The following is a 19,851-nucleotide window of genomic DNA, read 5'->3' as shown; positions in this document are numbered from 1 at the left end:
TTTGGTCTTCTATTAAAATCGATTTCAATTAATATCAGTAGTTTTTTAATTTTTTTGCAATTTTTATTTATTTTTGTGATATTTGCTTCACTTATATATTTAAAATTACAATATTTTGAACACAGTAATTTCAATCGTAGTATAATGCCTGAAATTAGTTGACGTCGGAAGGTTTAGTTTCTTGCATGAGACAACATTCAACAATCAATATTACATTGATTTCCACCTTTTCGGTATCATTCAAGAACCGAAAATGTGGTATGAAATTCTGCCAGGTTTAGCCATAATCTGTGGATGCGTTTCTGCTGTTGGTATCTTCACTACTACTGTTCAAAAGTTCCAACATGGCGGAAAAGTATGTATTGATCTTGGCTTATTTGCTCTGCGTATCACAGTCCCACATATCGCTATTTTTGTCATTGGATGCCTGTACATACAGTAATGTATTCACTGCATCTGCCATACTGTGTCATGTCCCATGTCCTGTAAAATTTACAAATTCATTGTCTATGAATCTAGAAACTTAGATAAGATTCTGCACGATGCAGTACGTAGCACTTGGGTACAGTTGAGTCTGTACAGGTTTGGGTTAACTCACATCATGCGTCATTCACGAGTTCGGTCACAACGCAACGCCATCCAAAATTCGACCGCCGTGCGCGCCTGCTACAATTGCATGTAAATTTATACTTCGGTGACCCGCACCTCGCCAGAGTTAATGTTTATGCATATTTGAATCACATTTCGTTACTGAAATTCTATGAAATTCCACTCGTATACAGAAAAAATGCTGAAGATTCCAATAGAATCACAAGTTTATTGGGTAATCGTGTAGAAATGCACACCATGCACACCTACCATTTCCTTCCTTAATTTGTCAATAAAACTTTTCGTGGCTATCAGAAATGTCAAGATGAACCATATCTGATGGTTTCATGAAATTTCATAGCCAATTACAGAAGAAAATTAGCTAATTTTGACTCAAAAGTACGCCGATCGACGGCTGTATCAGCGTAGCATGATTGATGATCGATTATGTGGAAAAGCGATATAATGATGATGATCGATCGTTGTAGTCTGTGGTACAGCCGCTTGTTTGGTGTTTAACCACAATAATTACGTCGGCTTAACAGTAAAAAGTTGAAGAAAGTGATCTCGATGCGTCTGTTTTTGTTTTTTTTTTATAATTTTCTCCTTCGTGCTGCGTTTGACTGTATACAAACATTGTATCTGTCAACATATTTTGCTGACTGAATGATGGGAGGATAATATGTGTGAAACAATAAAAGATAATAAAATGGACCTTACTACGAAACAAAATTAAATATTGGGGTTGCAATTCTTGTATACATAATTAATAAAACGAAATGGAAAAATGAATAGCATTATTATCATAAAAACAATGATTTATACTGTAAATTGAACTTATCAATTAAAAACATAAATTCAATACCATTTACCATCACCAGTAACAAACAACAAATCCCCTTCGAATTCAACTTCCTCCTCATCTTCTTTTCTCTCTCTTTCTCTCTCTCCCTCCTTCTAATAGCCTTACTCTTTTCTTCTACTTTTCCTTCAACTTCATTCTTTTCCCTTCAACACTATTCAAATTAAATCATCAACTTTTGTCATGAATCAATACTTGCCGCCACAATTTCTAAAGAAAGAACATCTAAATCCTGGTATGAATAATCTGTATCAATAATTTAAATAGTGATAATCATGATAGTGGCAATGAAAAGAATGAGAAAATATACGAAAATGAAAGTAGATCTAGGGCCCACACGTATTGCACAAGTCGTGTTAATATTGTTAGTAAGCGGCTAATTAGAGACTACCAGAATCGATTATAATCGTTGACATAGTTCTCTGTGAAATCGATGCACTAGTTACTACGTCGGAACTATGATCGCGACCGACGTACTTTTCAACTCCGATTTCTCATTTTTCTTTCCTTCTCGGCTTTCTAATTCAATGAAAACTCTCTGATATGGTTCAATTTAGCATCTCCAAGAGCTGCACAAAATTTTATTGACAAACGGCGAAGCGAACGGTAGGTGTGCATTTCTACATGATTACCGTTTATTGATCGATACCGGAAATTTGCAGCTGTCGTCCTCGAACGCGAACTGGCGATGCCGAGTAGTTGTTTGTGCGCTGACAACTCGCCACCCGCGCTCCCATAGACAAAGCATGTAAAAGACGTGAGCAGTTGACCTTGAAGCTCCCATAGACAAACACGTAAAAATGTGTGCGGGTGACCGTGATGATACTTATATTGTATTCCCAATAAAAATGTCACATTTTTGCGAAAACTGCTCATTTTTCACCACAGTTTGCTTGTTTGTGGTAGATCTATACCCTGCCAAGTTTCAAGTTTTTTTAAGGGATACTGAACACAGTTCCGGGCATAAATTTTTGTTCAGTGGGCTTGTAACAATTTTAAGCAGGGTGGCTGAAGCTGTATTCAGGCGCCTGGCGAGGTGCGGGCACCTCACTAGACATGTTGATGAAACACCAGTGAAGTTAGAAGCGCCATATACAATTGTAGGTAACATTTCTAAATGCAATTATTATTATTATTATTATTGTTGCTGTTGTTATTAGAAACATCTGTATTTTTGCGTAAGTTCGAACCTTGACATGGGAGCGAGGGAGGGCAGTGCGGGTGCCAATAATAAATACAGTAAAATCAACCTTCTCAATAGTTCCACCATGCACCAACATCTGTACTTCATTGAAGACTCCACTCTCAATTGAGGTTGTTATATGCTTTTGATATAAAGTTTTTTTTTCAAATTCATGTTTCATTCATTGATCCCAAACGAAGAATCCTTCCAATAAAATCTTTCAGACATTGTTTTTTTTTTTCATTAGGTTTATAATTCCTCCAATGTTCAATTTTTTTGATGCCATGAAATCGCTGTTAGACTTTTTTGTCATATCAAATTCATCGACATGACTCATCATGAATTGTTCTGTATGAGTCCTATTATTTGTTACAACTCAACTTTGCTATTAAAGTTTAATGAATTCCTAAGAATTACAATAGCTAATACACATTTTGTTGTTGTTCTAATGCAAACATTAAAGTTCATAAAAGAGTCCTGTGCATGTGGTGCATTCTTTTGTTCAAATACCATTGTTTCTCCCTCCCTCCCTCCAATCCCAAGTCTGCCACTGCATCTTTCATGAAAATTTATTATCAAGTTAAAAATGTTCACTATCAGTATTACTTATTTTCTTCTTATTCATTATCATAAACACCTTACCTCAAGGGACATGATTATATGTTATAGCATGTCATCCTAGTATGTGTCAGCATTTTTGTGTGCTTGTTTATTTGGTTGGTTTTTTGTTTGTTTCTTTGTTTTTGTTCATTCATGGGGAGGAGAAAAAGAGTGACAGGTGAGAAGGGAAATGGAAAGAAGGAAACATGTTCAGCAAGGAGTGTTTGACACTGGCATTTAATTGGATGTTATCCCTAATCAAATCAGTAAAGTCCTTTGCCAAGCATTCAGAGTCAAAATCATTCCACCATCAATTATTGTAAGTACCAACACTCAAGTGGTTATGAGACACACATGTTACAACAAATTGTGCAACTTTAGTAATGAAATTGAAACATTTCTAAATACTGTGCACAGGAAAATGGACAAATAACAAGTACAATATACCTATACAGAAATAAACATGACACTTGAAAGAACATTTCTCTTAAAAATGTGAAAGAGAAATGATGAAGTTACATGAAATGAGAGAAAATGTACCAAAAGATGGATGAGAAAAGACATGGCACATGGGGACATTTACATATGTATGGGTGTCAATCCAATCTAGACAGTACACACTGTGCATTGTATAGGGGACAATTTTTGATGTTTTTATTATTGACGGTCACAGCAAAAACAGTCAGGTACAGTAAGCCCTGGAATAGTTTGTAAGCAAGAAGGGTGGATTTTTTTTTCCCCTATATCATGTTGCCCAACCAATGGTAGCCCTCCCTACTAACAAGGTAAAAAAAAAAAAGAAAGAAAAGAAAAAAAAAGAAAATGAATGAAATAAACATTAGGAATTATTGAAATTATTGCTTTGACAAATTGATGCGCGTATGTTTGATCCTCCACCCCCTTTCTGGCACCCTTGGTTTCATGACATAATCAGGTTTTGCAGATACATGTCTCATCAAATAAGTTTTACAAGTATACAAAAAGAAGGAGGCTTTGTCCGGATTTTGACGAATAATGGAGCATGTGAGCGTAGGATGTTGATATTGTTGTTGCCATTCACACACTAGTAGCTGATGTACTGCCGAAGTTGTGTGATGGGCAATTCCGTATGAGAAGGACAAAAACAGCAAAATTCAAAGTTAAGTAAATGCTCAGAAATTTAAGTTTCCCGTACAGACGGATTGTTGTATTTACGGAAACAAAACCCTTTTCCAATAACTTTCCTTGTTTTTGTTGTACACACTTTTAAAGTTGGAAGACTATTTATTGTATTTATCTAAAATTTTACAATTTATTAAATGAAAATTTAAAATGAAACAACTTAAATATCTCTCTGCTTTATCCATACTTCCACATCTTTCTTCCTATGCTTCAACAATCATATTTGATGAAGCATTCAGTCATTCTCATTATGATATTTTTTTGAGAAATTTTCAAAATCTACTGACAAATTGACGTAATTCCGTTACCATGAAATTGAAAAAAAAGTTTTCTCTTGAACAAACTAATCATTGATTTTTTTCTCCCCTTGTAAATTTTTTCTGTACATGTGACTCCCTGAAAACTCATAAAAACATTTTGTGAAATATCTCCTTCAGTTCTTCTGTAATTGTGGTAACGGAATTACATGTACATGGTAACAGAATTACATGCACATCTACATGTAATATGGAAGAGAATGACATAACCTACTTTCGTGCCAATATGTGTGTATGTGAACTGTTCATGAAATAGCTTCAGGGCATTATCATTGAGCTTAACAGTGTGAGTGACTGGCAGTAAAGGAGTAAAAGTTGAAATATATGTATGGTATGATACACTGACATGACTCAGCATAGCTGGATGCCTCTGACAGTGAGTCCTGACATCAGGGTACATGCTTGACAAGACTTCTTGTGCTGAAAGTCTCCCTTCTTTCACCTTTTCTCATGTACAAGAACTACATGGAGACTGTGCTAACTGATAACTTTATAAGGTTTGCTACAGATACATATTGTACATGGTAACAGAATTACATGCACATCTAATATGGAAGAGAATGACATAACCTACTTTCGTGCCAATATGTGTGTATGTGAACTGTTCATGAAATAGCTTCAGGGCATTATCATTGAGCTTAACAGTGTGAGTGACTGGCAGTAAAGGAGTGAAAGTTGAAATATATGTATGGTATGATACACTGACATGACTCAGCATAGCTGGATGCCTCTGACAGTGAGTCCTGACATCAGGGTACATGCTTGACAAGACTTCTTGTGCTGAAAGTCTCCCTTCTTTCACCTTTTCTCATGTACAAGAACTACATGGAGACTGTGCTAACTGATAACTTTATAAGGTTTGCTACAGATACATATTGTACTCATTCTCAAATGTGAAAAATCATACTGAATTCTGAGATATCAATGTATATTTTCTTGCTAAAAAGTCTCATGGTTTCATACAAAATCTAAGTATAGTGATGAGGGACTACTATTGAATGGGTGTGATGCAGCATAAATTGAACAACGGTTAGAAAGAAGAGGAATGACGTAAAATTTCTTTAAAAGGAAAAGAGAGCACTGCTACTGACAGAGAGAAAAGAACAGGCTAATTTTTGTGAGGAAAGATCAAGAATTGAAGAGAAGGATCATACACAATGTGATAGAAGTCATTATTTGACATGGGATGCCCACTTAATGTGACACCTTTGATCTTTTTGTATGCTAAAAGCTTTATTATCACCAAGTCGATAGTCTGAACTTTTATTGAACATGTCCTGTTTTCATCCTCAAGTCCTTTATCTTTAATGGTAAGTGTATGACTATGACCTTCTTTCATCTGTTTCTTAGATCTTTCCTCCACAGAGACATTTTCATGCCCATTTGATACAGAGTATCTGCTACCCTTTGAAATTTGTTCTTTAATCCTTTCTTTTTAAAAGGAATAAAGACAAAAACACCATTTGTGATGAATATTTACCCAGTCAGTAATTGTGATACAGCTCTAAAATATAACATTTAGGCCTATACTTTCCCGTCCTCAGAAGATTTTAAATATTAAAGCCAATGGGCTTCTGCTTCTACCTTTACTCTTCATGTTACCATTTGCTGTACAATCCAGTTTCCTTTCATACAAGTGCCATTACAGTGTATTTTATCATTTGCTTTCAGGCAGTCAAAATATTTAACTTACTGCAAAAGAGAAGATGCACACTTCTTGTCAGTAAATATATGGCAACACTCAGGATGAGAAAATAGACAAAGTCAAAGAAGAAAGACAGAGACAGGAAACTTGTAGGAAATTTATAGGCCAAGTCATGATTACAGTCAATGAAGAAATCACTGTCGTGTTTCTGAAAACGTAATTTGGAAATTTTGTGTGGTCAGAAGTAAATACTAACATTATTCACAGGTTGATTAATCTGACTCTAACTCAGTGAGCTGCAGATGGATAAAAGAGGCCCTCTTACCTTTCTATGAATTAACGGAATTTGGTGGACTCACTCTAATGGTTAAAAAAGTTGTAGTTTGTTAAAGTTATTTTGATGTATTCTATTTCATTTTAGTTTAGTTCATTTTATTTTGGTGGGCTTAAGTAGGACTTACACTGTAAGGGAATTATCAAATTATGCACTACATTACATACCAGGGGGCACCTTCAGCTATTAGTAAAATGTCACAAGTTTTTAGTGATTAATATGAGCCACAACATATACAGTGTAAATAATAATGATTGAGCACTGGTGCAGTACCACAATCATATAAGAAAATTTTCTTTTCAATTTATGATTGAATTGTAATTTGTTATATTTGTCATTGAACCACGAATGCGTCTTTTCACTTAACAAATTAAATGTTTCAAGCATCCTTTGTGTTCATCCTTAATATTAAACATTGTGTTCAATGATGGGGCTGCACACTGTGCTCTTGCACTGTAAATTGGCACTTTATGATTTAGATTTAAATTCAGTGTCAATTCGGACAGTTTTTTATTATTTTCTTGTGCATTTGCACATAATGTTTATGTACAATTCTTCTAAGTAATTCACACATATTATCAATTATTGGCATATTGAGGAAGAAGAAAACAGAGAAATCTGTCTTGGATGATATCAACAAAAGAAATACAAGAAAATTTGCGTATTGTTGACTGGATTTATAGAATTGTACTTGTGTAGGCCTATTCTAGCGTAATTCCGTTACCATGTGTCTTAGATGTCATTTACCTGCAGAGTGTGAAATTTTTAACTTGAAAGTAGACAAATTTTGATGGATGTGGTAATTACAAGTTACGAGATCTTGATTGACATAGTTACAGATACGGTACATCTTCAAATCACAGTCGTTAGCATCAATATTTTATGTTTTTTGACAATAAAAACTCATTTGGCACCTATACACTTGTAGCAGTTGAAGGTCAAAGGCTAGAGAGTACTTATTTAGTGGTTATATTATAGCTAAAAGCATAAACAATCTTTATCAAGACATTTCAGAATACATGAGTACCAAGAATGGGTATTTTTTTCAGTGTATTTCAGAAGGCGTAATTCCGTTACCATTTGTGTAATTCCGTTACCACTGACTTTACAGGGAAAAAGCCTGCTGCTGGGAAAATGTGGTGAAATATTTGAAAAACAATACAACTAAATTGAAGTTGACACAATCAAAGATGAAATCTGACAACAACCTATAGTGTATGTGTTATAGATTTCAGAGAAACAACTCCCAAAGTCAGAGTTGAAGTTGTGTCTCAATTTTCTGGTAATTCCGTTACCATCGCACATAGACCTCCTTTGTAACCAACCAAGTGAGAACATTTAACAAATTTGTATTTGGGGTGACAGTGTAAGTACCTCTGCATCTTTTAAATGTATCAAGAGAAGGCAAAGTACCGATAATCAATCCAGTATACAGGGTGAAAGAATATGAGCCAAAATTCTCTGATTTGTAATTCCGTTACCGCAGAATTGCCCTGATGCATGCAGGGCAGGTTATGGTATGGCAATCACCGCTATGACTACAGTGTAGCTACAAAATGTATGCCAATTTGCTTGTTCGTCTTGCGCTTTGTGTGTGAGACCTAATTTAATCCTTTCAAAGTTGATGGAGAAACAACAGTGATTATGACAGTGTACATGTGGTAGCTGACGACAAAAAGATTTGTTGTCACTTGATTGCAGAATGTGGCATTTAGATTATGTAATTGAGTGGATGCTATAGAGTTGCTCATTGACATATTCTATTGCCTTTCTACTCCTTGGGGCTCCTCTCTCTAACTTGGGTGTGGCTGTGTCTCCCATTGTAAAGACATTTCACCCAACTACTGGTACATACCCATGTATCTGTGTGTATATTTATGCAAATTTAACGTAACATGCACTTTTAGCGTTCCCTGCAGCTGCAACATGGAAAAGGGGATGGATGGGTAGTGTGAAAACAGTTCTTTTATGTTTCATTTTTAGGATGTTTGAAAGTGGCAGGTCAAGAAATGGACCCATGTACATTGTATAGATACAGGTACAATTTGTAGGAATCAGTGTGTGGTTGTTCGGACAGTTGATCGGGTAGTCCGCTGCAAATCTTGCGTCGCGAACTCCTGCAGATTTGAAGCAATTTCGATGAAACTTAGGGTACATGATGACATTTAGGTGTAGCTATGCAAGACATGTTTGTGTGTGTGTGTGTGTGTGTGTGTTTCTAGGAGAAAGCATTGCGATAGTAACCACAATTTCCCCCAAACCTTGTGAAGTGAACTACTGTACTTCCACAGTATTTAAGCAATTCATTTCAAATTTGGAATGTGTGATGTATAAATGATCTATAAAGGTGTAGTTATGCAAGACACTCATTTGTGTTTGTACCCAACAAGGCATTGCGATGGCAACTGCATATTTTCTTCAAGATCTTGTGGAGTGAACTACATGTACTTCCACAATTTTAAAGCAATTAAAATCAAATTATACCATTGACGACATTATAGACATTATGACATTATGATATTGAGGACATAGTGGACATTATGGCATTGAGTTATGGATGTGGAGACCTGATTTTTGTGTTTGCCATACAAAGCGTTGGTATGGTAACCACAATTTTACCCAAACCTTGTGAATCATATTACTTTCACAGCATTCAAGCAATTAAGGTCAAATTTAATAAACCATGTGTCTAGGTGTAGATATGCAAGACACCATTGTGTTAATGTCAGAAAAAGCATTGCCATGGTAACCACACATTTTGTATCAAAATGAAGCATTTCAGAACCTTTTATCAAACCCTGGTTTAATTCTTTCCCATAGGAGTCTGAGCTGCTGGAGCGTGGGTATTAATCACCTTCAGTGATACATGTAGTTTTGATTTTATCTACCATTGCATCATAATGCACCCAATACACTGTACACGTATTGTATGTCCTCATTTTAAGCAGACTCTCACTATGTATGTAACTAAGCTTGTTTACAACACTACAGACTTGTACAGAGCCATTCTGCCACAGGTTTATACAGTGTACATGAAAAATTGGACCGTCAGAATCAGCTTGTGAAACAAAAGAGGTTGCTTGTTAGAAGCGAGCTCATTTTAACAGGATTTATCTTCACATGTACTTCAGATTCACATGCTAGAAGTGCTGCAGCAAGCACAAAGTCATTTTTTAACACTAAATAAGAAATGTTTGCATGATTTATTTTAAACTTGGTACTTAATCCATTGCATCTAACTATCAAAGATGCAGTTATTCACTTTGATACCGTAGATGTAGTGTAGTAAGAAATGCAGCGGATCTCTGCAGTGTTCAACATTGTAGGTGGGGGTGGCTGCATTTCCACTCATTAAAGTATTGCAACAGTAATACCTGAATTAAAAATGCAGTTACAATAGCATTGTTTTCTTCTTTCTTTTGTTTCCCCTTACACCTACAGGCAAGAAGAACAGCCCCATCTGGATTTGACTACCTGTTAATCAAGAGGGATGAAAAAATAGCAGGAGTTTATTGGAAATCAAAGGTAGTGATCCTGCTGATTTGATACAGCCCAACATTTGCATCATTTGATTTGCATGTACAACTGTAACTCCCCTCCCCCCCCCCCCACACACACACAAAACACAACCCCCCCCCCAAAAAAAAAAAAAAAAAAAATGTATGTACATGTATTTATATGCAGTGAACCTTGCCTAAGTCAACATAATCGGGACTGAGCAAAATATGTCAACTATCAGTCGACAACTTGTAAATGATTCGGATCGCTATCAAAATCTCACTCCTCATACCATTGAATTGACACATGCCTAGTGTATCTTGGCAACGATTGTATTGTATTTTATGCATAAATCACATGCGGATTAGTGACAACAATGCACTGATTGGGAAATCTCTAGAGATATTTTGAGAGGGCGGGATTGGAAACCTGGACCCATTTTTAGAAACTTTATGTTTGAAACTGATTTGAAAAAGTTATGATGCAAATGTCAAATTATCAAATGCGAATTCCCAAAATTGCATGCAACTTTGTGGTTCATATTTAAGTGCATTGCTGAAAAGACTTGCTTTCTATTTTGTATGATTCTGTCGTCATGATTTTCAGTGCTGACTAAATTGAAATACCCTGTATCTATAAATTTCTTCTCCTGAGTCGCCATAACTTTTCGTTCTCAAGGGAATGGCGAGCACATGCTTGCCGAAACGTCGGGACAGTGTGCACCATTAAGCCTTCTACCACCCAACATTCTACCACCACAGAAGCCTTCAAAGATTTCAGGAATATTCGCATTAACGAAAGGGCCAATTTCATGTTCAGATATCAAACATCATTTTACTAGGATATAGGTATCCAAAATTAGTATGTTTTGAGAATAACGAATCTTCAGAATATCGATCGAACCGTATTTCATTTTAGGTTGAACAAAGCTTTGCAACATGAACATCACCCATAACAAACATATCCCTACAATCTGCATGAACAAACGATGAGTGTGCAGAGAGGAGGCATGATATGTGTGTATTTGACAAAATTGTATACATTACTGACTGACACCACACAAAATATGTGACCCACTACAACAAAATGGTCCTAAAGTCGCGCACGGTCGAAGCCGTGAAAATAGAGTTTGAAGTTAGAGCATCAAAATTGGTCAAAACTTACAATTTTCTGAATTTGACATATTATTAGAGTCTGACATGTCTTCTATCATCTGTCGAAATTTTGAAGCAAAATGATGAAAGGAAAGACCAAAAAATAGCGTTTTTCTGGACCATGTTTTTTGGCGTTTCAACGAAGCAGAAACTGGTTCGAACATTTGGATTGAGCGCCACACATAGGCTCCGCCCCTAACAACGACCAGAGTGATCTCATTGGTCAGCTTGCTGCTTGCCGCTAACCGAAGCGTGAAGCTCGCACACTGCCCAGTCGACTGGTGCGTGCGGGCGGGTTGCGCTATGCCTGAGCATTTCGGAGGTCGCTAGGGCTTAACTTCTGTTGTCCGGAGGTGAATACTGACTTGCGTGTCTCTTGATTGTGATTGCGTCGCAAGGAGAACTTTTAGGGCGCTTTTCTCGAAACAGTGATTTCCCAGACGTCTTGACATGCTCTCATTTAAACATCGATATCTCCGCAGCCGATTGTTTTTATAAGACGTGTTATATATCAATTTAAAGCAGAAAGATTAGGGAATTGTGTCATGCAATTTTCAAATAATCGACCTCGCCCGACTTTAGGATCATTTTGTTGTAGCGGGTCACATATGTTTAATACTTAACTTAGAAATCAAGTGTACATCCCCAAGTGTAATTTTAAAACCGGCAAAAAAGCAAGAAAAAAAAATTGTGTAAGAACAATTTCCCGCTGCACCCTTATTGGACCAGGCAGCTTGAGCTCCACATTTGCACCATACACTTACATCACACTGATATAATACACCTGCACCATACGATACACAGATACACAAACACTCAGAGAGAGAGATTTCGAGAAGGAGAGAGAAAGTGAACTACCTTGGGTACTAGTACTCAAGTGTACACGAGTGTATGCCCTTTATAAATTCAGGCGTACAAGACAACAGATGCATGGCACGAACGGTACTGCACGGTACACTGTTGCGAATTAGCGAATGGTAATGCTGCAAATCGTAGCGCGAGAACAACTTTTTCAGAGTATGTCAACAGGAATTTGAGCAAAAAAATTATGGAGACTTAGGCGAAGGAATTTAAACATTTTAACGCAGTTGACATTGAAAATCATGTTGATATACACGAGTTGTCGACTTATAAATGTTCAATAAGACAGGGCTGCACACTAACCCATTTTTCTGCCGGTCCAACCTGTCTCTGTCGGACCGAAAAATGCCCCGTTTTACCATTTTTTATCGGTCTGAACAGAAAATTTACCGGTCAACAACGACAACCTAAAAAAACAATAAATGACTTGCAAACTTATTTTCTTGTTTTTTTATGGACGTACCCCCTTACCCATGTACATTTTACAGATTAATATCATTTTTTTTTAACTTGCATTATTTATTGCACAAGAAATTAAAAAAAAGATAGGAAAAAATAGAATGTTTGTTTGTGAATTACAGTGTAAAATGATAATGAACAAAATCAGATTGTATCAAATGCGTTTGTGACTTTTTCTAAACATCGGCGCACGAACTTGCTGCGAAACCTGCTCTTGGTGGTCAGTTGGATTGCGACGATTTAATGAATTATTTTACCTGTGATATTTTCTGATGCACGCGCTAAAGGGGTTCTTTATTCGCCCGATAATCTATTCGCATTTGTGCATGCGTTCTTGAAAGGTACACGACATGCAGGGCCGAATTCGCAATCCTTTTTGTGCCCATTTCCACCTCAAATATTAGCGGGATTGTGACGATTTCACAAATTACTTCGGCTGTAATATTTTCAGATGCAAGCGCCAAAAGAGGTTGAAAATGTGTCCTTTATTTTTCCCGATAAACTCTTCGAATTTCGTAAGTGCGTTCTTAAAAAAAGATGCACCACATGGCCGAATCCATGATACTTTTTGCGCCTATTTCTACCTCAAATATCAGCGGGATTGTGACGATTTCATAAATTACTTCGGCTGTAATCTTTTATGATGTAAGCGCCAAAAGAGGCTGAAAATGTGTCCTTTATTTTTCCCGATAAACTCTTCGAATTTCGTAAGTGCGTTCTTAAAAAGATGCACCACATGGCCGATTTCATGATACTTTTTGCGCCTATTTCTACCTCAAATATCAGCGGAATTGTGGCGATTTCATGAATTACTTCGGATGTAACTTTTTGTAATGCACGCACCGGCGAGAATGGTTGAAAATGCGTTCTTTATTTTTCTCCCCATCTCTTCGCATTCCGTACATGCGTTCTTGAAAGGTATACGACACGGCCGAATTCACGATCCTTTTTGCGCCTATTTCTACCTAAAATATCAGCGGGATTGCAATGATTTTATGAATAACTTCGGCTGTAATCTTTTATGATAACGCGGCAAAATGGGTTGAAAATGTGTGCTTTATTTTTCCCGGATAAACTCTTCGCATTTCTTAAATGCGTGCTTAAAATATTTACGTCACGGCCAAAAATCATGATTCTTTTTGCGCCTATTGTTTCCTCAAACTTCAACGGGATTGCGATGATTTCATGAATTATTATTCGGCTGTAATCTTTATGATGCACGGGCCAAACAAATTGCCAAAAGGGGTTGAAAATGTGTCCTGTATTTTTCTCCCAATAATCTCTTCGCATTTCGTACATGCGTATACGACACGGCTGATTTCACGATCCTTTTATCGCCTATTTCTACATTAAATATCAGCCGAATTGTGGCAATTTCATGAATTACTTCAGATGTAATCATTTGTGATGCACGGACCAGCTAGAATGGTTGAAAATGCGTTCTTTATTTTTCTCCACATAATCTCTTCGCATTCCGTACATGCGCTCTTGAAAGGTATACGACACGGCCGAATTCACGATCCTTTTTGCGTTTATTTCTATACCTCATCAGCGGGATTGCGATGATTTCATGTACGACTTCGGATGCAATCTTTTATGATACACGCGCCAAAAGGGGTTGAAAATGTGTCCTTTATTTTTCCCCGATAAACTCTTCGCATTTCGTAAATGCGTGCTTAAAATATATACGTCACGGCCGAATTCACGATCCTTTTTGCGTTCATTTCTACCTCAAATATCAGCGGGATTGCGATGATTTCATGTATGACTTCGGATGCAATCTTTTATGACACACGCGCCAAAAGGGGTTGAAAATGTGTCCTTTATTTTTCCCCGATAAACTCATCGCATTTCGTAAATGCGTTCTTAAAAGATATACACGACACGGCCAAAAATCATGATTCTTTTGCGCCTATCGTTTCCTCAAACTTCAACGGGATTGCGATGATTTTATGAATTATTATTCGGCTCTAATCTTTATGATGCACGGGCCAAAAGGGTTTGAAAATGTGTCCTGTATTTTTCACCCAATAATCACTTCGCATTGCGTACATGCCTATACGTCACGGCCGAATTCACGATCCTTTTAGCACCTATTTCTACATCAAATATCAGCGGGATTGCGATATGTCATTAATTATTTCGGCTGTAATCTTTTGTGATACATTCACCAGAAGGGTTGAAAATGCGTTCTTTATTTTTCTCCCAATAATTTCTTCGCATTTGTGCATGCGTTTTCAAAATTATACATTGCATGCAGGGCCGAATTCGATATTCTTTTTGCGCCTATTATTGTTTACTCAAATTCCAACGGATTGCGAAATTTTCATGAATTACTATTCGGCTGTAATCTATATGATGCAAGCGCCAAAAGGGGTGAAAATGTGTCCTTTATTTTTCTCCCGCTAATCTTTTCCCATTTCGTACATGCGTTCTTAAAAGGTATACGACACGGCCGAATTCACGATCCTTTTTGCGCCTATTTGTACCTCAAATATCAGCGGGATTGTGGCGATTTCATGAATTACTATTCGGCTGTAATCTATATGATGCAAGCGCCAAAAGGGGTGAAAATGTGTCCTTTATTTTTCTCCCGCTAATCTTTTCCCATTTCGTACATGCGTTCTTAAAAGGTATACGACACGGCCGAATTCACGATCCTTTTTGCGCCTATTTGTACCTCAAATATCAGCGGGATTGTGGCGATTTCATGAATTACTTCAGATGTAATCTTTTATGATGCACGCACCAGAAGGGTAAAATGTGTTTTTTATTTTTCTCCCGATAATCTCGTCGCATTTGTGCATGCGTTTTTGATAACCAACACGGCATGCAGGACTGAATTCAAGATCCTTTTTGCGCCTATTATTTCCTCAAATTTCAACGGGATTGCGTTGATTTCATGAATTGTTATTTGGCTGTAATCTTTTATGATGCACTCACCAAAATGTGTCCTTTATTTTTTTTCTCTCTCCTCTATAATCTCTTCGCATTTCGTACATAAGCTTTTGAAAGATACAACCCGGCCGGTCGAATTCATGATCCTTTTTGGGACGATTTCTACCTCAAATATGTAAGCGGGACTGTCATGATTTCATGATTTTTTTTTTCCTCCCTAGTATTATCTCTTCACATTTATTTTTGTGCGTGCGTTCTTAAAAAGTACACGGAAGAGCCAATTTCGTGATCCTTTTTGCGCCTATCTTCATGAGACGATTCTGAGTGAATGAAAATATTCATTTGTGAAATGACTGTGTAAAATGAAAATGAACGCAATCAGATCCATTTACTGTATCGCTGAATATCGAATGTGTTTTTACTTTTTCTAAAAATCGACACAAGTAAATTAGTTCTAACAAAACTGCCACGCTGCTGCGAAGCCGGGATCAGATCGATCTTGCGTTAAAAAATCATGAGTAAAATGAACCAGAAATGCGTGCGCTTCTATCAATGCTTCTTGTCTGTCATGACCGCCGATCGCAAGCAAACGAAAAGCAGTTACACTGTACATGCTCTGCATGTAATTGCATTACATGGCAGTGCGTGAGCAGCGCCAAATGCGCAAGCGAGGGCGAATAACTGGTCGACTGCTAGTGCTCAAAACTAATGTACAATGTATGTTTACTGTACAAAGTGCACCGGCAGACATAAACGAAAACTTGAGTAAAACTTGTTGAACAGTGCGATATCTTGCATTCTGTTTCTCCCTGATCGGGGCTGCTCTTTTTCTTTCTACTGACCCCACCAATGCTTTTTTTTTTTTTACTGGTCATGTCGGACCGGTAACTTGTGGATTTCCTGAAAAGTTACCGGTCCGACAGTGACTTTTACCGGTCTTTGACCGTCGGACCGGCGCCAGTGTGCAGCCCTGAATAAGACAAAAATTTTCAAGGCATAGAGAGGGAAAAATTGGGACTTTTCTGTTGTGTCGACGCAAGTGAGTTGTCGACTTATGCGATGTCGACTTAGCAAGGTTTACTGTATATGTGTGTGTGTACACGAGTATATACAATTGTATATGTGTGTGTGTGTATATATATATATATATATATATACACAAACATATACTTCAGGTTATGATTTTAACATTATTTCTATATTTGGAATGTTTGTACAAAATGTTTGAAACATTAATATTGTAGAATGAGTGGTAGGATGCTGAACAAAATAAACTTATGGTAAAGCATCCTGTTTGATTAGGTTTAGGGTACTAGTTAGAAAAAAACAAACAAACATAGATTTTCCAAAATGCCACCGTTCATGACATATTTCATGACAGGCATATCAAAAAGGCAGCAGTGAAGATTAACAAAATAAAGTTTATTCAGAAGCAGGAGAAAGTTGATTAAATAGATTAAGCTGTTACTTGAAATCTGCAATACCCATGCCCATTAAGGTGTGTAATTCAACACTATGTTGATATATTCTGCTTTTTGTACACCTTGTATAAAGTATCTTTCTCTTACTACACATGTAAGTGGTCAGATTTTCAAATTTTTTCTTAATCTGATAATGGAATGATTACATGGTATGTGCCTGGTATGATGTACAATATATCAAACATTGTTGTACATGATCTACAGTACATGTAGAATGCACTATACATGTACAGTGAAACCGGTTAGAATGAGCCCATTCACTGTAACTTTTAACAAGGTAAATTTGACTGTCCCTATGTTCCATTACTGTATTTAGTTGGTATCGTATGTAGTACATTTACTACAAGGTACCAGTTATATCAGGCTAAAATTGTCAGTCATGTCGACCATGTTAAATGACAATGTTTCCCTCTACAGATACATAATTAGCCTATTAAAGTGCAGGTTTTATTTTTTGTTTTTTCACCGAGACTGAAATCATCAGTGAAATAGAATTGCGCTATAAAAGCGTATTACAAAATGTATTCATTTGAAGTGTACAATCTGTATATGGGCTAGAATTGTGCATGAAAGAGCATCTTCCATCTTCAGTAAAGTGTATAATGTACTATAAGGCCCGGCGATACAGTGCAATTAACTCAGCGTGAAGGGGGGTAAGCTTTTGAATTTGTAATGGTCACTGAAGCATTGTACGGAGCAAAGGACAAAAAATCTCAAAAGTTCACCTCCTCGTATCTCCCTTATTTTACCACCAAATCCCTTGAAACTTCACAAATATATCTAATAGCTGGATATGTCATCCTTCATATGAATTTTGGGCGAAAATGGTGATGTATCTTTCGAGGTATTTGTATTTTTCTGTTCTAGTCGATTGTGGGAAAGGGTTACGATTATTTCCCAACACAAATCAGCTACAGCATGAATACTGTAAAACGAGGAATGCTCGTGTGCATTTTAATTTCGCGAATTTCGCAAGCGCCAAGATTCACAAAATTAAAATGCACACCAAAGTCCTTGTCTACACTATATGCTTTGAATGCCAGTGGCAGTTCGCGAAAATTTCATGCCGCATAAAAGGCCGTCAACTCCAATTCGCAAAAAATTCATGCCGCGAATATATAATGTTTTACACTATGCATTTGATTTACATATTGCTAGTCTGTATACCCCGGACTCACTACCTACGAAGTTTCGTGTTTTTGCAATTAGTAGTTAGATTAAAATCAGAGCAAAAAGACAATCAAATTTTGGAGAAAACACCGGACATGCACAACTAGATCATCCTCCTGTGCATGCGTTCTCTTCTGGTCAGCGCACACTTAGCCTATCAGCAGTGTCAGGTTCGGCGCACAGCAATAGGTTTCGATGGTGGTCCACAGGGTGATGAGTGTGTGAGAGACGAACCCTGCAATAAACTTCAACTGTTTCATGCAGCACAAAAACCAATACATCAGACTGCGTAATGCTTACGCTGTGGATTTTACATGGGTCACAAATGACAGTGGTCTCGGTTTTTTCCCAACATAATAGTACGACATGTACTACAGAAAAGATATTTGGAACACAGTTTGGACATACTACCACAAGTCATATACCAAAGTTTGATTTTTGGGCAATGAAGAAAAATATGAAAAATTAACACTTTTTTAGAGACCAAATTTTCTTTTTGGATGCTAAGTTTGGACTTTATTTTCACAGGTTTATCCTCAATAAAACCCAAAATAACTGACATTGCCAGTTAGAGAATAGTTTCTCCTTCAATTTGCTATATAGATTTTATCATTTCATGGCTTCTGAAATGAGATATTGCGATTGTCCTGCAACACTTACCCAGCGGTTGTGTGTACACGAGCTGTTCACTTTATGCAAATGAGGCTTCGAGGTCATATGCTTTTAGCAAATTAATTGCACTATATCGCCGCACCTGCTATAACATTCATTTGTCCAGGAGGGTTTTAATGATGAATTCATAATGCCTCTTGTACTCTTTACTGGAAATACCTGTACAGGGACTTGAGGCACTTGCTGGTGTGGGACAGAAGAGCTCATAAACTTTACATCCAGAGTTGACGAGAGTTTTGCAATGTGGAATGGAAGTCGTGGGGAACTACATTCACCTTCTGGACTGGAACAGCAAGTCTGTCGTATATCATGTGTGGCAAATGACTCAACCTGTGCAGGAGTGAGGCTTATTATATGCTATGCAAGGAGGTATCTCCTTGGTGTATGATACTTGATGCTATGAAAAGTGTTCAGATGGTAAAAAAGAGGCACCATGTACATCTTACCTTCAGACCACTCTGGGATGATCAACAAATTTGAAGGCAACCTTCTTATAAACATATTGTGCCCTTTGGCTTTTATGTTCTGTCCCAAGATTTTATGCATCTAATAAAACATGGTTCCAGTGACTTTATAAAATCTTCTTTTATAAAATCCTAAAGCTGTTTATTCCAATAATATAAAACTGACATAGTGATACTATTGCATAGAATGTGTACTCAGTGCCCTGATATCTGTCATGAAGTTTACTTCATCTGGCTTATTCTGGACTCATGTTTGTTCCCTTTTTACACAGAAATGAAATTGTGACAATACAGTTTGCAGACATGTCAGGTCCCCTTATGAAATGAACAATTTTGTGTGTAAAAATGTATATATGTTTACAAAATAAGATACCTTCGGAACAGTTTAGAATGATTCATTCAAATTCCAGAGGTGGGTATTGTACATTGCTCGCATTGTAATTGAAACGATTATGACGAAATTCCAGGTACAACAAAATAGAAATTCAGGCCCCAACATTATCT

General features: G+C 36.9%; 1 protein-coding gene across 1 annotated transcript; it reads left to right on the top strand.

Moving 5' to 3' along the window:
* Positions 1–153: 153 nt before the first annotated feature.
* LOC140244238 (NADH dehydrogenase [ubiquinone] 1 alpha subcomplex subunit 1-like) lies at positions 154–19,188 on the top strand. The gene is made up of 3 exons (XM_072323872.1): positions 154–355; positions 10,132–10,215; positions 19,051–19,188. The coding sequence occupies exons 1-3, from the start codon at positions 254–256 to the stop codon at positions 19,090–19,092; spliced, it is 228 nt and encodes a 75-aa protein (XP_072179973.1). The 5' UTR covers positions 154–253; the 3' UTR covers positions 19,093–19,188.
* The last annotated feature ends 663 nt before the right edge of the window (positions 19,189–19,851 follow it).

Source organism: Diadema setosum, chromosome 21 (genome assembly GCF_964275005.1).
Source record: "Diadema setosum chromosome 21, eeDiaSeto1, whole genome shotgun sequence".
In the NCBI taxonomy this organism is placed as follows: domain Eukaryota; kingdom Metazoa; phylum Echinodermata; class Echinoidea; order Diadematoida; family Diadematidae; genus Diadema; species Diadema setosum.
Note: the sequence above shows the minus strand (reverse complement) of the source record. Positions and strands in the feature narration are given on the sequence as shown.